We start from the raw sequence: 22,011 nt of genomic DNA, 5'->3' as shown, positions 1-22,011 counted from the left end.
GGTGTGTGTGATACGGCTGAGGTTAGGGATAGGTGTGTGTGATACGGGTAAGATTGGGTCAGGTGTGTGTGATACGGGTAAGGTTAGGGTCAGGTGTGTGTGATACGGCTGATGTTAGGGTCAGGTGTGTGTGATATGGGTAAGGTTAGGGTCAGGTGTGTGTGATACTGGTAAGGTTAGGGTCAGGTGTGTGTGATACGGCTGAGGTTAGGGTCAGGTGTGTGTGATACGGCTGAGGTTAGGGTCAGGTGTCTGTGATACTGGTAATGTTAGGGTTAGGTCTATGTGATACTGGTAAGGTTGGGTCAGGTGTGTGTGATACGGCTGAGGTTAGGGTCAGGTTTGTGTGATACGGTTGAGGTTAGGGTTAGGTCTATGTGATACTGGTAAGGTTGGGTCAGGTGTGTGTGATACGGGTAAGGTTGGGTCAGGTGTGTGTGATACGGGTAAGGGTAGGGTCAGGTGCGTGTGATACGGTTGAGGTTAGGGTCAGGTGTGTGTGATACGGCTGAGGTTAGGGTTATGTATGTGTGATACGGCTGAGGTTAGGGTCGGGTGTGTGATAAGGCTGAGGTTAGGGTCAGGTGTGTGGGATATGGCTGAGGTTAGGGTCAGGTGTGTGTGATACGGGTAAGGTTAGGATCAGGTGTGTGTGATACTGGTAAGGTTGGGTCAGGTGTGTGGGATACGGGTAAGGTTGGGTCAGGTGTGTGTGATACGGGTAAGGTTAGGATCAGGTGTGTGTGATACGGCTGAGGTTAGGGTCAGGTGTGTGTGATACGGCTGAGGTTAGGGTCAGGTGTGTGTGATACTGGTAATGTTGGGTGGTCAGGTGTGTGTGATACGGCTGAGGTTAGGGTCAGGTGTGTGTGATACGGCTGAGGTTAGGGTCAGGTGTGTGTGATACTGGTAATGTTAGGGTTAGGTCTATGTGATACTGGTAAGGTTGGGTCAGGTGTGTGTGATACGGGTAAGGTTGGGTCAGGTGTGTGTGATACGGGTAAGGGTAGGGTCAGGTGCGTGTGATACGGTTGAGGTTAGGGTCGGGTGTGTGTGATACGGCTGAGGTTAGGGTTATGTCTGTGTGATACGGCTGAGGTTAGGGTCGGGTGTGTGATAAGGCTGAGGTTAGGGTCAGGTGTGTGGGATATGGCTGAGGTTAGGGTCAGGTGTGTGTGATACGGGTAAGGTTAGGATCAGGTGTGTGTGATACTGGTAAGGTTGGGTCAGGTGTGTGGGATACGGGTAAGGTTGGGTCAGGTGTGTGTGATAGGGGTAAGGGTAGGGTCAGGTGCGTGTGATACGATTGAGGTTAGGGTCAGGTGTGTGTGATACGGCTGAGGTTAGGGTTATGTCTGTGTGATACGGCTGAGGTTAGGGTCGGGTGTGTGATAAGGCTGAGGTTAGGGTCAGGTGTGTGGGATATGGCTGAGGTTAGGGTCAGGTGTGTGTGATACGAGTAAGGTTAGGATCAGGTGTGTGTGATACGGCTGAGGTTAGGGTCAGGTGTGTGTGATATGGCTGAGGTTAGGGTCTGGTGTGTGTGATACGGGTGAGGTTAGGGTCAGGTTTGTGTGATACGGTTGAGGTTAGGGTCAGGTGTGTGTGATACGGCTGAGGTTAGGGTTATGTGTGTGTGATACGGCTGAGGTTAGAGTCAGGTGTGTGTGATACGGCTGAGGTTAGGGTCAGGTGTGTGGGATATGGCTGAGGTTAGGGTCAGGTGTGTGTGATACGAGTAAGGTTAGGATCAGGTGTGTGTGATACGGCTGAGGTTAGGGTCAGGTGTGTGTGATATGGCTGAGGTTAGGGTCTGGTGTGTGTGATACGGGTGAGGTTAGGGTCAGGTTTGTGTGATACGGTTGAGGTTAGGGTCAGGTGTGTGTGATACGGCTGAGGTTAGGGTTATGTGTGTGTGATACGGCTGAGGTTAGAGTCAGGTGTGTGTGATACGGCTGAGGTTAGGGTCAGGTTTGTGTGATACGGTTGAGGTTAGGGTCAGGTGTGTGTGATACGGCTGAGGTTAGGGTTATGTGTGTGTGATACGGCTGAGGTTAGGGTTGGGTGTGTGTGATAAGGCTGAGGTTAGGGTCAGGTGTGTGGGATAAGGCTGAGGTTAGGGTCAGGTGTGTGTGATACGGCTGAGGTTAGGGTCAGGTGTGTGTGATACGGGTAAGGTTAGGATCAGGTGTGAGTGATACGGCTGAGGTTAGGGTCAGGTGTGTGTGATAATTACATAAATTAATTACAGCTGTAATTACATGCAGGTATTTTTAAAATATAAGTACGATGTAAAAACATGTATGTACACAATAAGTCCATTGTATCAAATTATTCATTTCAATGTTAGTACATAGTAGGTAAAGCCACTTAATATAAAGTGGGACCAAAAAATCCACTTCATCAGCACTTGAATGTGGGAAAATTGTATTTAAAAAAAGTCGTGTTTTTGTCAAATACTACGTCTGGATCGGATTCAGAACGTTGATCAAAACATAGATGGAGTCCAGCAACTCCCCTAATACTTTCACAGTCCCATAGCTCGTGAGGAGAAGTGTATGATTTACTTTGAAACAATTTCATTCAGAAATTGCTAGTTAATTTCATGAATAATTACAAAAAAATTGCAAACAATTTTAACAACGACAAAAAAAAAATCCATGAATGGTAAAATTTCTACATAATATTTTGAAGTAGAAATAGTATTTGTTTTTGGTGATTTCAAAATATCAACAGCATTTTTCAGAAATTGCTTACTGCACCGTTAATGCCAAATTCGTGCACCAGAATATCATTGAGACTTGGGTCAGAAAGCAACCTCCTAGTGACCAACCAATCCTATTAATGCCATAGCAACCACAGATAAAACGCTAGCAACTGCTTGCCAATGCACAGGCAAGAACCACTCACATTTTCTTCTGAAAATGTAAACATTGGATATGACTGATCCAGAAACAGCAGCTAGAGTCATAACTGAAGGAATAGTGTTTTTTTTTCTTTTTCTTTTTTTTTGCTGGGAATGAATCATTCAGAACCAGATCCATTCAAAAGACCTGACTCAAAACACAGATTTGTTCACAAATACTAAACAATACGTCGGTGGCAAGGAAGTCTAAGGCTACGATTAAGATTTTTGTTAAATAACAACTTCAAATTGGGTCCGATTGTCACACAAAGTCACATGATTTATAATGTAGAACATGATATATGCAGACCAAGTTTTATGCTTTTGCATATTTTTGAAGTTTTAAAGCACAGAACATTCTTCTACTTATTTTATTTTGAATTGGTAAATATATAAAACATAAAAAAGTATAAAAATATTATAATATAATAATAAGTGTGTGTGTGTACAGTATATATATATATATATATATATATATATATATATATATATATATATATAAATTACACTATTTATATGAAATATTTACTATATAATAATATAAATAAATGGTATATAAATGTACACAATATACTGTATGTATACCATTTATGTATATATATATATATATATATATATATATATATATATATATATATATATACACCACCAAATGTAATTTTATTAAATATTTACTAAATAATAATTATATAGGACATTAAAAAATGTATTAAAGATAAAACATACATATAGATATATACATACATACACATTCACTATTTATTTGACACTATTTATATAATATACTGAAAATATACAAATAAAGAAAAAAATTACAAATCCTAAAAAAAAACTACTATAATATAAATAGGCTAATAGTAAAATAAATAAATGAATAAAGCAGAGCTCCGGATTTGATCTACGCTGATCATGTACTCGCAAACGCGGATAAGTGTTTCATGACTGAAGTGTTAGTCAACAGGAGTTTCTCACAGGTGTCTGCAGAGGATCAATGAGCTAGTAACACATCGCAGAGATCAATCTAAGAAGCAGACGTTGCATGATCAGAACAGTTTTCCACATTATGCAGAGCAAACTGACAGATCTTTGATCGCGACAACAGACGGCACGAAAAAAGAAGCTCCCCTGTTCCTCTCCGCATCCCGTTTCATGTCTGGTGAGGTTCTGGTGCTCTGGGCATATGGTGCCTGGATCTCCTGTGATGACAAGTGACAGGTTAACAGAGCCGCCCGCGGGGGGAGAAGGTGGGCTGTGAGTTTGCTAAACACTCCCATCTGTTCATATCCTGAGGCGCTACTGTATCATCTTATGCAGATTAACTCGTGCGGGAGGCGCGTTAATGCACATACAGTACAGCAGAGTTAAAGGGATAGTTCACCCAAAAATTTAAATTCTGTCAGTAATTACTCTCAACCCCGTAAGACCTTCGTTCATCTTCGGAACACGAATTAAGATATTTGTAATTAAATCTGAGAGCTGGATCACTCCTCCATAGGCTTCTAAGGGATTGACACTTGTTCCCCGAAAAGTTATTAAAGACATCGTTAAAACAGTCCAAGTGACTACAGTGGCTCAATCTTAAGTTTATCAAGTGACGAGAATACTTTTTGTGCGCAAAAAAAAAACTAAAATAACTTTATTTCAACTATTCATTTCCTTCTCTGTGGGCCTCGAGTGAGTTAGCGTAGTGTGATAGCGTAGAGCTACATCACACGTAGCCTCACTATTGGCCGACGCTGGTCATGTGTGTGATGCGTGTGACGTACAACACAGAAGCGCTGCGGGCTATAACAGGCTATTCAACTAGCAAACACTCAATATGACTCAAGGAATAAATGTAAGAAAATGAATTGTAAACTGATTTGTGTCTTCGTCAGAATAGCCTGAGATTACGCAAAATGCGCATTAGGCTTATTATCGCCTATTGTCTATTGGGCGACAGAACAAAAATGGTTAATATGAACCTTTAAATTTAAATAAATTACAAAATATGTTTGTAACAATATGCACATAAGTAACTTGTCAGGTAGTGTTCATAAAAACAAGTATTAGATGAATAGTTGCCATTTAAACTGATATGTTTCATCCGGCCCACCCGTGTGCACAACTACCGTTCAAAGTCAGTTTTTACTTAAATCATTCTATATTTGTACCGAATCAGCCCTAAGATACTAAGAGAACACATATGTGAGTTGTTGATTACAAAAAGAAAAAAATAAATCCGTAACCTTATCTTAGAAAACAACGTTTATCAAAAAAGTGTCTCAGCTGTCCCGGCTCTCCGCTACTGATTGTTAAAAAACTCATTGTTAAAAAATCCAAAAATGGCCTGAAATCAAAATCAACACTATTTACTTTTTAATACACAATATTAATGTTCTTTGCTAACCTAAATTTGGAAAAGAGTAGTCATTAAAAGTGCATGTTTTGTCTTTACACTGAGTTGTGTATATCCTCAAGACCTTCAATACAGATTAAATCAGTTTTCCTTACACAAACAGAAATCTACAGTGTTAAATTCAGTTCAGTTAATCCTTGCGAGAGATTTAGGTATTAATGTGGAGGGTTTTTAAAAGCAGATGTCTTATCCAGTGGAAAATCAAAAAAAAAAAGTCAGATTAGGCGCTTGAGAACATTGAAACACATGTTATTTTACGAACAGCTGATGCTTGATCTCTATAATCCTATAGTATGTAACTAGATACACGTATTATATTTGCTTTAGCTCTGAGACGAGTTTGAAATAAACCCAAGGAGCTTTTGATGGAACGAAACATTTGAAATGAAATCCTCAAATCCATGTGAAACTGATGTAATTACTTCACTAATATACTTTGAGTAATGAGAGGATGATGATGATAATACTAATAATAGTAATTTTTTTTCCTGATTGGGCTGATTAATATCACACACTGACCTGATGGTTTAAGGAGTTTATAGATGAAGAGAGAGGTAATGAGAGCGGATCTTAGAGGCTGTCACGCCGCACTCCCTCATTAGGAGCCAATTAGACATTAACGGCCTTGACTTACTGCCATGAAGAGAAGTGATGCGTCTCTGCCCACGTCCGGTCATCAGCCCCACACACGTCTAACACACACTGCGTAACAATGCTCATTTTCTTTCCTTAAAATGATTTCTTAATTCTAAAAGCTCATTTACTACAAGTGCAAAGTCAATATAAAATATTACAATATATCGTGTCACAATATATCGCAATACAAAAATGCAATTGTGTATAGTTCACCCAAAATAATATTGGGTGTATAGTTCACTGCTGCGGCAGGACAGGGAACCAGAGTCCCCGTGGTGCTGGCGAACACTACCTCTTGCAGAGATGCATTGACAAAATACAAGCTGGAATGTAGGTCTTCACTGAGAACTGCAGGAGACAAGAGAGGACATGCGGTTAGTGTCTGAACTGTTCATGCAGTCTGAACCATTTTTAGAGTTAAAGGTGCATTGTGTAATATTTCTGAGGATCTATTGACAGAAATGCAATATAAGATCCATAACTATGTTTTCAGTGGTGTATAAAGACCTTGCATAATGAACCGTTATGTTTTTATTAGCTTAGAATGAGACATTTATATCTCCATAACCGCGGGCGCCCCCTTCTATGGAGGTCGACATATTGTGTGGTCATGTTTCTAGCGTAGCCGACAGCGAACACACAGCGCTACAGAGCGCGTTTCCTCACTACCTTGAAAAAGAAGTTTTCAGTGGTGTATAAAGACCTTACTTAATGAACCGTTATATTTGTATTAGCTTAGAATGAGCAGTTTCTGTCTACACACACCGCGAGTTCCCGATCATTGAAATGCGCTGGCACACACAACGCTGGCTCTGAACGAAAACGCCTTGTGGAAACGCGTTGGCCTAGTACTTTTTGTCCCTCTCTGCTATTATAGTTTTTCAAGATGGCGGAACGACACGGAAGCCTCCGTGGACCTACCCGTCACATGTATATAAAGATAATAAATTCTTCGTTTACGAGGATAAGTCAGATCATTGGCAGAGGTATTTGTACACCATTGAGGACATATTTATGAATAAAAATATTGATTTTAGATAATAAAATACCTAAAAAAACTACACATTGTCCCTTTAATACAACATCCAATCAATTGCAGCAACAAATTCGAGATTCTCCTCTCCGTCCAAGCTCAGATTCTCCCGGAGCACTTGTGCTGTGAGTCAGCGAGCGTCTGTCTAAACCACTTCAGCTCAGCGGAGAATCCTGACAGGTCACCAAAAAAACAAATATTTGCTCTTAAGCTTCTGGCCGCTTTGATTCATTTGTTTTCGCCTCTGCGTTAATTCTGTTCATCTCCATATGCCAGGCGGATTACCGCACACCAACAGATCTGCTGTCTGGATGAGGATGCTTTAATTATTCCGCGCGGCCCCTGTCTGTGTGGCCCTGGATTGCGTCCCAGGGGTCCATTTTTCAACCTACTTATCAGACAAGTGGCATCACCATCACAGAAGGGAAACTTTATACAGTGCCATCTTCAGCTACAGTCCAAAGAAAGAGCAAAGATTAAAAAAAGTTCTTTTATTTTTATTTTATTGTTGTAGATTGGAAAGAATTTAAAATGAAAAAATGATTTCAAATGAACTTTTTCCCATTATTTTCTCATTGCCGTAATGCAAAAGCATAAAACATACACAAAACTATAAACTATATTTATTTTTAATGTATAATATAATAGTTACACATAACATGGTATAATACATCAGGGAAACAATATATATCATAATTAAACATGTATGTACATATGTACATAATATGTATGAATGTATGTATGTATATATATTAATTATTATTGATAATTATATAATTATTATGATACAAATACTGTAGACACAAACTTGATTATTTGGCCCTATGCAATTAAAACATGACCAAGAATTAACTACTCAAGGGAATTTATGTTAATGGACTAATAATTAAAAGCACTTCTACAGCATTTATTAACCTTTGTTAATGTTAATTTCAACATTTACTAATACATAATTAAAATCAAAAGTTGTATTTGTTAAAATTGGTTGCATTGTAAAGTAACATGAACAAACAATGAACAGCTGTATTTTTTATTAACTAATGTTAACAAAGATTAAAATTAAATTAAAACAAATACAGTAACAAATGTATTGCTTATGGTTGGTTAATGTTAGTTAATACTAATGTTAACAAATAAAACCTTATTGTAAAGTGTTACATAATTTATATTACAACGAGGAGAGTCACCATAATAAGAATGTTTAAAAAAAATCTAAATTACATTTCCAGACATATTACAGTAATGAGAATTGTGGGGGGGAATCTCCTTCTTTGTATTATCTCAATTTCAATGAAGTAAAAATTTTAAGGCAACCATTTACTTACGTTTTTGCACCAACAATTATTTTTTACAGTGTAATAATGAAAATGAAAAACAAAAAAGAGGAATGTAATGGCCCTACTTCTCTGTACACTTCTCTTGTCGTCTTCTCTTTTCCTCTAAATCTTACATCTCAAGGGACAGCATTTTGACCACCCCCCCCACACACACACACACACACACACTTCCACTCATCTGTCCATCTAATCTGCTGAGACCCATCTGCTCAATGCACCCCACGCAGGAGACCAGCCAGAAATGAGGAGAGACAACAGCAACACAAGATGTTTGACGTGTGTGTCCATCGCTCACCAGTGTTTTGTCCAGAGTAGATGCTGACACGCTCAAACCTTTACTTCAACGACGGATGCAAAGTCACAGCAAAATTTATATGTCACAACTAAGACAAAAAATATACAGATAGACAGACAGACAGACAGACAGACAGACAGACAGTTAGACAGATAGATAGATAGATAGATAGATAGATAGATAGATAGATAGATAGATAGATAGATAGATAGATAGATAGATAGATAGATAGATAGATAGATAGATAGATAGATAGATAGACAGACAGACAGACAGACAGACAGACAGACAGACAGACAGACAGACAGACAGACAGACAGACAGACAGACAGACAGACAGACAGACAGACAGACAGACAGACAGACAGACAGACAGACAGATAGATAGATAGATAGATAGATAGATAGATAGATAGATAGATAGATAGATAGATAGATAGACAGACAGACAGACAGACAGACAGATAGACAGATAGACAGACAGATAGATAGATAGATAGATAGATAGATAGATAGATAGATAGATACTGTAGACAGACAGACAGACAGACAGTTAGACGGACAGACAGATAGATAGATAGATAGATAGATAGATAGATAGATAGATAGATAGATAGATAGATAGATAGATAGATAGATAGATAGATAGATAGATAGATAGATAGATAGATAGATAGATAGATAGATAGATAGATAGATAGATAGATACTGTAGACAGACAGACAGACAGACAGACAGATAGATAGATAGATAGATAGATAGATAGATAGATAGATAGATAGATAGATAGATAGATAGATAGATAGATAGATAGATAGATACTGTAGACAGACAGACAGACAGACAGACAGACAGACAGACAGACAGACAGACAGACAGACAGACAGACAGACAGACAGACAGATAGATAGATAGATAGATAGATAGATAGATAGATAGATAGATAGATAGATAGATAGATAGATAGATAGATAGATAGATAGATAGATAGATAGATAGATAGATAGATAGATAGATAGATAGATACTGTAGACAGACAGACAGACAGACAGACAGTTAGACGGACGGACGGACGGATGGATGGATGGATGGATGGATGGATATTCTGTCTATCTGTCTAAAGCTGTTTTGAAACAATCTGTATTGTAAAAAGCGCTATATAAATAAAGGTGACTTGACTTGACTATTGATTACATATTAATATTGTTATAGTATGCGCTCACAGGTGGTTTAATTTGTGCAATAGACACACATCGTCTCAAAAACTACTTGAGCCAAAGCTTTAAAAATGAATTCTCAGATGTCATCAATTATAAATCCAGGTTCAGATGAGAATGCATTTATACATTTTAACACATTTTAACAAGTGTGGCATCTGGGGTTAGTCATTCATAAATAATTCACCATATGTTCACAATATTCATATCAGGAGTCATTTATGTGGAAAGAAACTGGTGTCTGGTGCCTCTGGCTAAAGCCACATTGCAAAAATGTTTGTTTGCCAGTAAATATATTTTATTACTACTACTATTATTATATATATATATTTTTAAAGTTTAGTTCAATTTTAAAATTGTGTAAAATGTAATATTGTTTCCAGAGAATATAAATTAAATTCGTCTTACCTCATTGTTAATTTATTTCTTCGTACACACAAAATTAAGCAGCTTTATGTTTACATCAAGAATGTAAAGAAAAGTAATTGCAGTGTGGTGTATAGAGAGACAGCAATACATCTATTGCAAGCATATCATTGTTTTATGCACGTCTGTCTGTTAGAATGTCAATATTAAACAATAAATCTATCCTTTTTCCCCAAAAAACATTCGTTCAGCAGTGTAAATGAACAGCTTGGTCTTGACTTAAACTTGACTGCGCAGTCATACAGAAAATGGCTGCTCACAGTCACATGATTTGGCCTCCATTTTGGAGTTTGCATGTTTGAGCAGCTGCACTAGCGGCTTTACAGCGGGAGGAAGAGAGATAGCAGGCCTGAAACCTCAGAGTGCAATAGAAAGGATGAAACATGCTTACAAACAGAGTGAGTAATAACTGTTAAGAGAACAGGGCTTATCTTCTCCGCACAGATAATATGAAGCTCTCAATTAGATGAAACGCAACTCCCCCTCTCCCCTTTCAGTTATTTTGTTCAATTTCTCCAGGCAATTTACTAAAAAAAAAGGCGCAGGAGATTTTACTGGCTACAAATAGAAGAGGCATGCAACGTTTCAGCCAATCATTTACTTGCGTAGCTAGCAGCGCAGAACCCTAGCAACAACACTTCTTTTTATTGAGGACTACAGAAGTTTTATCCTCGTTGCAAAATACAGTTCTGTCTAATGCTATTTGTAATTTTGTAATGATTATTTTTGCGTGTGTGTGCTTTTGCCCGAAAGCAGACAGTAAACAATCCTTGATATTGACTAGGCTAATACAACACCTAAAACCATCCTAAGGTAGGTTATCAAGTCCACACATAGTAAAAAACACTCTAGCTCTATATGACATTAAATAGTTGAGTGAACTTAGTCATAATAAATCAGTAAGTAAACACATCAAATGTGAACAGCAGAGTTATATGCAATATCAACAACAACTAAGTGCTTGTAGCTGTTAGCTGCTAGCTTTGTTTGTTTCAAATAGCATTGTGCAGTCTTGCAATGCAAACAACCTTGAGCGTTTTACTCTTCCTTCACCGAGCATTTCACCCTCTTCTTCTATTCACGAACATTTCAAAGATTATCATGAAAGCTCCTGCCAGGTTTTTTCCCTCTTCTCTCGGTAAACAATAGCAGGGAAGCGGTGTGTAAGGGGGCTGTGGTCATGAGCACAATGAACGCTGCACAAACGTCGCCTCCATTCACACACACTGCAGCAGCTGTCCGCCGCGATAACGGCGCGTGGACACGGTCCTCAAGAGTGATTAGCTGTTGCTGTGGGGAAACTGATATGCAGATGCAGGATAGAGAACAAGGAGTCAAAGGTCAAATGAAGATTATAACATCATCATAATTAGCCAGATTGAGGGACAACTTTTACATTCCAATTTAAATCTTTAGGGAAACAAATGTTATTTTTATGATGCGTTTTCTAAGCTGGATATGATCCAGGTTTAATCATCTAGGTGGGAAGAACTGTAATGAACACCATCATATGATATGAGCAATTTAATTGATTCTGAAATCAGAAACTGGATTCAGTATAATATCTTTCAGTAGACCAAGAATAAACTGACTATGTAGGGTGGGACATGATTTTATCCATTGGAAATGTATTTAACAATGGAGCCTGGTCATGAGAGGTTTAAAAATAAAAAGGGCTTGGTGACAACAGGCAACAAAAAAAAGTTTTTGTTGATTCCACCAAAGAGTGTAAACAGATCTGCTCTGTGATGCTATAAAACACTGCCCTCGTTTAAGAATGTTTGGGAAACTTCCATTGCCAAATCACACTTACCCCCAGTTTCACAGACAAGGCCGTGTGTCCACCAAAGCGTTTTTAGACGGCTGAAAACCGCTAGACGCTCTGCTGAAAACGCCTAGCCATGGGCGCTTGAGAGCGTTTTGGCAGCACGGCATTTTTTTTTCAGTTGAGACACTTTGCTTGTTATGATACAGAATATCCGCGAAAGTGTTACTAGTATCTCATTTCACACATATTTTTTTTCTGTGTTGATTATATTATATTAAAATGTCGATACAATCTAACGTATTTTCTCTGGCTCTTGCTTTAAATTATTTTGTTACGTTATTATGCTTGTTGTCGTCTGTTGACGTTGAACAAGCAGAAAGTGGCGGTTGGTCGGTGTGATATTAGTCCCGCCCCTCCTCCACTGTGATTGGACGGTTGGGTAAAAAGTGAAAGTGATGAGCGCTGCGTTTTACTCAAAGTTGAACATTCTTCAACTCTCGGCGACCAGTAAAAAACGCCGGGCGCTCAGCACTTCAGCGTGAAAAAAAAACGCTCAGTGCCTCGTTACGTTCATGGCGTTTAAAAAACGCGGCGCTCCCATTTAAAAAACAATTGGAAAAATACGCCAGCTGTGTGAAAAAATGCTTTGGTGGACACGCGGCCTTAAGCCTAGTCCCAGGCTAAAATGCATGTTTGAGCTGTTTTAACTAAAAGCAACTTACACTGTACAATATATCTTAAAATATATCAGTGCCATTGTTTTATCTCAAGATGCACAACAGCAATGTTTTTTTCTAATGCAGATTTATAATTGAACTAAGGCCTAATCCTAGCTTAATCTTAACCTTTAAGAAAGTTAACAGTGTCCATTTTTACATTGACTTTAGAAATCACCATCATGGGCTGATCGCATTTAATGAAGCCCCATTTCTGAAACAACAAAGAATTTCATCAGTTCACTGATCAGAAATATTTCAACAATCAGTAATAACGTAATTTACATTTAAGAATCAAGAAATTATACCAAACTCCTTTAAATCACTCTAACCTGAAGCCTGAGAAAACCAGTGAGCCTTGAGAACATTTACTATGCAAAATCACACATGAATCTCTCCCTCTGTGTACCCATAATTCTCTCTGGTACCCGCAGAATGATTAATGCACACCAATATTGATTTTCTTCTTCTCCTTTTTAGAGTATCCCTTTTATTTATCCGTCTAAGCTTCGCTTGCCTCTGTCAGAGTGGAAAAGGCACAGGGATTGAGAGAGGGTTGGGAATTCTGGGAATTCTGCTCATGGAGCACTGATGTACAGAAAAGGTTTTAAAACAGTTTGGCTGAAGAGGCTAGCCTGGTCCCACCAGACTCTCGTACATTTCATTTGTACATAGAGTCTGGCACCGCTTAATTGACAAGCGTTAACTTCCTTGTAGGCGGGTACTCTATTGAAGTCCAAAACTATTGGATCTGTCCAGAGTCACTCTGGATCTGCCATAACCAATCGCTAACGTTTGGTCGTGACGTATGCCTAGCGTTCGCCTTAGCCAACTCATTCCCCACTAACAGAGCGAGCTGGAAAATCAAACTTTTCCCGAACCCCGTGGGGAGGAGGGCCACAACATCATGGCCACCAACAAAACTAAGCAAAGATTGTTCTTGCGCCGGCTTTAACTTCTTGATATTCGGCAGCGTTACCACAACGGCACGAATGGCTTCGCTCGCATCTTTCTCCGCCGCCATTACAGAACTACAACTCAAAATAACGCACAACATCATCTCATCGTTCTCAGCCACTCCCTCTATTCGCTGATTGGCCCCGGTAAAAAATTGACTGGAGAAAACCAAAGACTACAGCACAATCCCAGGCGTAGTACTGAAGGAAAATGAAAATTGAGCGGAAGTACGTAGGAGGTTTGCCACCTTCTCTCTGGTTTGCCTGTTTACACATGCGCTCCTTGCTGGGCTGGTTGACCCATTTTTCTCTAGATAACAATACTTCAACCAATCACAGGGAAAACTAAGGACAAGAGCCCCCAATCCTGCCTGTCACAAACAGAAACATCGACTGCAGAGGCGAGAGCTCAGCCTCACCCAGCTTGGAGGAAAGGAGCCGCAGTGGGACCAGTTAAAAACATAAACACTCCTATCCCATTGTTTGGAATGCTACGCAACCTTTTTCTTTCCATTTTCAAGCATGGATGATTTCATCATTGACTATATAGGCTCAGATTTGTGTTCTCCTTTTCATAATTGTCAAAATGTAGGAATGTATTGATTACTCTCGGCCCCACTTGCTAAACGATCTTGAAATATTGAGCATTTATGGGTATTTATGAAGCAGATTAGCGCTAATGAATCTATTCGTTACTGCTGGGCCTTGTTAGATTCAGTCCATTTAATGGGCGCTGGGTTAAATGTGTGCTTTGCCCCACGATGGGCGCCGAATTTGGTTGGTTAGCTTGCTGCTCAATGGTTTTTAAAATGTCAACAACACAACAGGAAAACATGGAAAGAAATGGCAAAACTGGCAGTCTTTACGGCATTTATTCTCCATCAATATGTGTAAGCTTCAACGAGTGAGTAGAAAGAATGTATTTTCATGTTAGCCAAATCTGTCTGCACTGAAATGCATTAGTTCACTGTGAAATATGAGCAGGGTTGAATGAGAAAGAGAGGAAAAGCGGAATAGAAAGGGTCTGTCTCACTGGTGCTCTCTCTCTTTAGTGGTTGTTCTGGCCAGAGGTCTCAGAGCGAGGCATGTGTGCAGAATGCTAAGGATTCACTAAAGAGCCTGTAGCGGTTTTCTGTATGTGGCTCACCACTGCATAACACAGCCACCTGCATCCAGATCTACCCACAATCCCCTGCGCTAAAACATCTGAGCAATAGCAAATAATAATGAATATACTTCAGCCATAAAACCTCAGTTAGAAGTGCCTGCTAAGGCAATGATCACTATTATTATTGCCAATAATTTGCACTAAAGGTACTGAATGCATTGTTTTGACTGTAATAAAGCGTTTAATACCATACAATATTTGCAGAGATTTAGGAAACATGTCAAGTTTACATATGTGGAGACGGGCCAAGTGCCAGAGCTAGTACAGTCCAATGCTGTAAGATGTGAATCTTCATTTTCAGAGGTTGGTTCTGATGCCGTGTTTTGCTGCTCTCAGCATGTTTTATTTATGTTTTGTACCGTCTATTTTTATTTTTTGATGATTTGTTTTGTTTATTTTGAACTTGATTTGGAGCACAGATGCTGAGACAGCTGTCCTAAATAAATTCACTTGGACGTTAATGATCTCCTGTGTGGTGCTCGAGTCATTCCATCTCTTCCCGGGCCTATCGGCATACAAATTTATGTAACAACTCAGGGTAACGGTACACAATCAGCCCTCTGACCACAAGCCAGTGCGACTGCAGTTGTAACAGCATCCCGACACAGTCATAGAGAGCCTAAGCCCCGCCCCTCCGCTTCCGGCTCATCGGACCTTATTTCGGAAAAAATATGTATGGTAGTCAATGGCGAGAAACAACTTATCTTTTTATTCCGTCTGAACTGTGCCCTGAATTACACATATGATGTTTGTCAATTTAAAATATAATTATGAACGTCAAGAAAGTCACAGTTTATCATAAAACAGAAGAGTAACATTTCGTTTTATGTGAAAATCGCTCCATGAACTACATCTTTCGTCTCGCACTATGTACGTCACCAAGCTCGTGTGTGTGCAGTCTGCTACAAAACACACAGGCATGACGGCGTAATGTTATTATTATAACGTTAGACTATAGAAAACATGACAGATGTTAGCTTCAGTAAAGTTAGCTTCATTCATTGAGAGAAAAGGTATGACGTCACATGCGCGCCTTTTGGGTTTGTAGTCTTTGTAATTACGTATTTTCACAGTCTTATACCTCAACAGTTTTACATCAAACTGCGACTTTCTTGAGTTTAAAATGTATCTTTTAAATTGACAAACATCATATGTGTAATTCAGGGCACAATTCAAACGGGATCCAAATATTTGTTGTCTCTCGCCATTGACTACCATACAATATTTTTCCGAAAAAAGGTCCCATGGTCCACCGGAAGGGGAGGGGCTTAGGCTCTCTATTTTAATCAGAATTGTGTGTTCCGTGTCAGAATGTCTGTTTTTGTTTTGATCCATGTGATCCCACACACTGGCAATTTACTCAATAGTATTCCAACACTCTAGGTTGCCAGTTGGCAGAAAACGGCGTATTGCAATCATGAAAGCCAGCAAACGAACTGGGTCAGAGATCACAGATGCCTTTTAGGCTGGGCCGAATCTATCTAAAAAGCTCTATGACCAGAGGCATATTAAAACGTGGATAAATCAACTCATCCACCTACAGAGTAAGGCTTGTCGCCTTCCATTGTCACATGTGCTCGTTCCTGTTGTGTGTCCTCAATCTGGCAACCCGCGTGAGCGTCGAGTCCGAGGACAACGTGGCAGGGGGAACAACTCTCTCCAATACTTTGAATTTGGTCTGCAGTACCAATTTCAACCACTAGCTGTTATTATTACATATTGTACCTTTAATGGGGGGTTACAACCGTAATTCCTCCCACAGTTTTTATACTATGGACGTACAGACCTCAGATCTTCTGACTTATTAATAATAGGAGGGCTAATGGTTTTCTAAGTGGACAGACTTTTAGTGTTCACTTTGCACATAATAAAATGGCAGACGTACCGTCCATCTACATTGGAAGAGGAACCAAGCAAAATTTAAAGACAAAAACTTTTTATTACTTGATGGAGTCCAAATGCACCAGACAAAAATACAGATAGAAATTAATATTTTATAACAAAAAAGTATAGCTTTATTCTTACTTACATGAGGTCACTTAGAAAACTTATTTATTTATAGCATATTGCAGAAGAATAGGTTTTAGAAAATTTTAGAGGGGCCATCAGCAAACACACACACACACACACACACACACACACACACACACACACACACACACACACACACACACACACACACACACACACACACACACACACACACACACACACACACACACACACACACACACACACACACCTCCAAAATGGCCTCATAAGCCTCTGTGGAAAGGTGAAAGTGTTCCATACGCAGTGAACTGTGTTTTAACTGTGTTTGTGTGCAGGAATATTGCTTTACCTATAAAATATTTAGCACGGAAAACACGCACAGACAAGCGACAAGCTAATGTTTTGTGACAGCCGCTATTAAATGACAGGCATCTGTCAAATTCATTGCACATTTTCTCGATTCTATGTTAAAACAGACCCATCTTGGGCTCCAACGTTCATATAGAAATATAATGTCCACACAAATTGAGATTGAGCATTAGACGTGAGATGTTTGAAGAATTTAAAGACTGGAGGCGAACATTAGTCACATTACTCCCAAAAGATGAATAAAAGATTCATATATCTCATTGGTATCTTCTACCCGTACAGAAAAATGCTACACATCTATGGAAAATGTCCCCGCTCGCTCCCCAGTCTAAACGACTTTTGATTCTTTATTGAATTTGCTAAATGCCCCATAAAACGAGCCGACAGCCCCCAGGGAAGGAAACAGTTGTGTAGACAAGTGTTCCATTTAGCTAATACGGGTTTTCAAAACCGCGCTGCCTCTGGAAGGGAAGTAGGTCAGTACAGTGAATCTCGGGGACACGACTGCCACCGTCCACTTCTTCAGGATTAGACAGCCGTGAGCCGAGAGAGGAGCTCTTTATAAGAGCGTTACTGTGACAGCATGCCAAGTTAGAGACTAATAAATCTCACGTTGTCACCAACAGGACAAGAAATGACTTGAAGATGTGAATGTGTTTTCAAGAGCAGGCTTGAGGATGTTAAACTGATCAAAACTGCACTTAGAGATGCCTGTATATATTTTTAAAATCACAGGAATAGTTCACCTCAAAATGTTGTCATTTCCTTATGAAATAACTATTTTGAAGTGAATGTTTGAAAAATGTCCTGGTCAGTATGTTGAAAGTGATTGACAATTAAAAGCACCATGAAAGTATCATAAAAGGTTTATATGACTCATGCACTATACTCATGAATGCACCACAATAACTCTGGGAATATAGCTCTCAAATCAAATATGGCAGCATTGACGTCAATGACATTTGAGTCCCCATTTACTTTCATTATATAGAAGCGAGCGGACACAGAGGCAAACCACTTTGGAACAGCATAAGATGACACTGGTGAACTATTCCTTTAAAGTAAGATAACACTGCATCCTGAAGCTCAAGCTCAAAGTATGCAGACGAGTATCCAGTGTCCTACCTGAGACGAGTGGTACGGTGTCTCTCTCCCATGACACAACAGTGATGTAGTTCTCCACTGAGGAAGGAATAATGCACTTGAAGACCGCTACGCTGCCTCTCATCGCGGTGTGATCCGCCACACGGACCGTATAGGGCTCTCGTAAAACTAAAGAGAAAGAGCTTGTGTCATTGGTTAAAAAAAATACACACTGATAAAATATGTAAAAAACATTCTTCTAGATTAATATGCACAGGCAATTAGTCTTTTACCAAAATGTAAAAGTTAAACACCATGGTACTATCAATGCATTGGTCTTTTTGTATGATAATCCAACCAGCCCGACATAGCAACACTGGCTCAGCCAATGGCGTGAGTTTAGGGCAGGAATATCTGTTTGTCTGACCAATAACAGATGGGGAGAGGGAAACCTGTTTGAAAACAGACATTATTTTTGCAATTCCATTTATTATCAGTAGCATTGCAGAAATTACACATTTGGCCTTAAAAACAAAGAACCTGTAAAGTTTCCTAAAAGGAAAATTATTTGTTTTAAAAAAAGTAGAAATTAAAGCGTAAAATCAACGTAATAAAATTAAGTAAAACCTACTAAACTTTTCTGATACTGTCAGAAATGCACTGGGGCATGAATAATTAATAAGGTTGATTTTTTGCTTCAACTAAGTAGAAATTACTCATCAAACTTTTACTGGCCAAGTTAAAGTTACTTATTTTCTTTGTTAATTTTAATGGACTTAATTAAGTAGAGTTTACTTAAAGAGATAGTTTACCCAAAAATGAAAAATCTGTCATCATTTGTCATCATCAGCTGTTTGGTTACTGACATTCTTCAAAATATCTTCTTTTGTTTTCAGCAGAAGACAGACATTCATACAGGTTTGGAACAACTTGAGGGTGAGTGAATGATGACAGAATTTTTATTTTTAGTGAAATTTACTTCTTTAAATCTGCATGCAAAAAGTATCTATACTTTTTAAGCATAAATTAATTGTATTGTTTTTTGAGCAATGATTTGCGACAAGCTTGTTAGGTGCAGGGACATTCTGATTCTAAAGGTAATTTGATTGGACAAAAATGTGTGTGGTACAGGATGAGTCATCAATATTTTTGGTCCATTTTCCCAGAAAAGACTGTAAATTTCAATTGTGTATATCAGCTAAAAGAATGAGTTTGGTCAACATTTAGGAGTATAGATTAGCCTCAAAGCACATAGACATCTTCTAAAATCCACAATACCTTCAAATCTTTTTGCGTCTTTAAAACATTTGCGATAATCACACTCACCGGCCTTAATATGAACATCTTGGCTTCTAATTTTCCCTGAAGGATTTTCCGCTGTGCAATAGTAAGTGTTGTCATGGATCACTTTGCTAAAGCTGGACGGAGGAAAGTGGAAGATCTGGAGAGTGCCGTTCGGGTGGACATGGCGGATCCCTGGGACGTTGTAGCTCTCCTCGCCGGTGGCCAGATACCAGCGCAGGGTAGCGGGCGGCACCGCTGCGGCAGGACAGGGAACCAGAGTCCCCGTGGTGCTGGCGAACACTACCTCTTGCAGAGATGCATTGACAAAATACAAGCTGGAATGTAGGTCTTCACTGAGAACTGCAGGAGACAAGAGAGGACATGCGGTTAGTGTCTGAACTGTTCATGCAGTCTGAACCATTTTTAGAGTTAATCAGGGGCCAGTTGCTTACACTTAGCCACTATGTTAAGACTTTGCCTTAAAGGGATAGTTTACCCAAAAATGTAAATTCTGTCAGTAACTACTCTCCCTCATGTTGAGAATATGTAAGACCTTCGTTCATCTTCGCAACACAAATTAAGATATTTGTGATTAAATCTGAGAGCTGGATCACTCCTCCATAGGCTTCTAAGGGATTGACACTTGTTCCCCGAAAAGTTATTGAAGACATCGTTACAATAGTCCAAGTGACTACAGTGGCTCAATCTTAAGTTTATCAAGCGACGAGAATACTTTTTGTGCGCAAAAACAAACAAAAATAACGACTTTATTTCAACCATTCATTTCCTTCTCTGTGAGCCTCGAGTCAGTTAGCGTAGTGTGATAGCGTAGTGCTACGTCACACGTAGGCTCACTACAGAGGGTACGCATTGTTGACGTCACTTTCCCAGGGGAACCGCCCCCTCAGCCGGACTGAGTGGCAAAAGAGCTGCTGTGTGACTGGATTTAATAGGGGAAACTGCGGAAACGAGAGTAAAACAAATGATGGTTGGACTCAATATAAGTGTTCCTTACAACTTAGGCCTACCAAAGATCCAGTGATCCATGGATATTGACATGCAGCCATCGTGTTTCCTGACATTTATATGTGCCTGATTTCGACGCAGGGGAAATACGTGAAGCAAATTTGCCTGTGAAGGCTTTAAATCCAGGTAATCACAATATCATTGTTTTATATAGGCTATAATCATATCGTCCAGCCCTAAAACTTGTAGCCTATAGTTTTTTTGTCAGTTTATTTAAAAAGATCCGATTATGCGTAATAAGCCGACAACGCATGTGGTCATGTGAACTCGAAAACCCGTTTTCTTTTATCGGAGTATAGGGTCATAACCGGCTTAAGCATAAACCGGTCGACACAGGTAGTTTTTTGCCTCTTACTCGGATTGCGCATTATGTAAACGCATTAACCTGCTTTCTGTCGGCTTATTGAAGTGTGAAATGTGACAGAAACGCATCCTTATTGCAGATTTAAACACATCCAGACAGAGTGAGCGTTTTGCGGGAAAGGAAGAAGGAAATATACCACAAATGCAGACTTTTTCATGACCCAGAACATTATAAAAATGTCCTCTCATCTCGCGCAGAAGTAGAAGTGGTTCAGTCAAAACGCTGCATCTGTTACTGCATGAGAGGATAATATACGAGCTGTGAGTTTCCCGCTGACATGTTGCAAGCTTTATTTAACATCAACCGACATAACAAATGAAAAATTTAAAGTCAGATACGCAGATGATTGTTTTGTCGTCACACAGGGTCATGGCCCGATTTATTAATTAAGTCATGGTGTGTTGTTAATAAAGTCATTACTTGCATTGGTTTTACTGGTTTGCATGTAAGCAGCGGAAACTGGTTATTTCAATAAGCTGACATTTGTGAGTTATCAGCTTACTGGTGTGCATGTAAACGTGCTCAGTGATAACTGCTGATCCATTTTTCTCTGCCTGGAGTCGAGTTGTTTCTATGAATTGCAGTGATCCATTTGCTTCTCTGTTCCGTAGCTTTCCCGGCAGTCAAAAATATACCTCAGATTTCTTGTCAAATGTAGTTGTACAGTCAATCGCAAAGCTCGTTCCCGTTTTAAATGTGTTTTTTGTGTTTTTCACGACATTCACGCTGAAAACCAATGCTGCCGCTCAGTCTTTTTGCCACTCAGTGGGCGTGGCCTCAATCACTCCAGCTGATGTGACGTCACGCGCATTCCCTCTATTGGCCAACACTGGTCATGTGTGTGTGATACGTGTGACGTACAACACAGAAGCGCTGCGCTGTTACACTAGTGAACTCACTCGACGCCCACAGAGAAGGAAATCAATAGTTGAAATAAAGTCGTTATTTTTGTTTGTTTTTGCGCACAAAAAGTATTCTCGTCGCTTGATAAACTTAAGATTGAGTCACTGTAGTCACTTGGACTATTTTAACGATGTC

The 22,011-nt window shown here is 39.4% G+C and overlaps 1 protein-coding gene across 3 annotated transcripts in view; it reads right to left on the bottom strand.

Moving 5' to 3' along the window:
• dscama (Down syndrome cell adhesion molecule a) overlaps window positions 1-20,132 on the bottom strand; it is a 94,060-nt gene extending 73,928 nt beyond the window's left edge. Inside the window, exons 1-2 of one of the 3 annotated variants that reach the window (XM_077195656.1) lie at window positions 19,626-20,132; window positions 18,342-18,488 (exon numbers count right to left, since the gene is read on the bottom strand). In XM_077195656.1, the coding sequence (XP_077051771.1) occupies window positions 18,342-18,444 (103 nt within the window). In that variant the 5' untranslated portion in view covers window positions 18,445-18,488; window positions 19,626-20,132. The remainder of the gene's footprint in view (window positions 1-18,341; window positions 18,489-19,625) is intronic. The other 2 variants (XM_077195654.1, XM_077195653.1) reach the window with 2 other exon arrangements.
• Window positions 20,133-22,011: the final 1,879 nt, after the last annotated feature.

The sequence above is a fragment of the Siphateles boraxobius genome, unplaced genomic scaffold, assembly GCF_051911475.1.
Source record: "Siphateles boraxobius isolate OS27281-9 unplaced genomic scaffold, OSU_SipBor_1 34, whole genome shotgun sequence".
Classification (NCBI taxonomy): Eukaryota; Metazoa; Chordata; class Actinopteri; order Cypriniformes; family Leuciscidae; genus Siphateles; species Siphateles boraxobius.
This window is presented reverse-complemented; position numbering and strand designations above follow the sequence as displayed.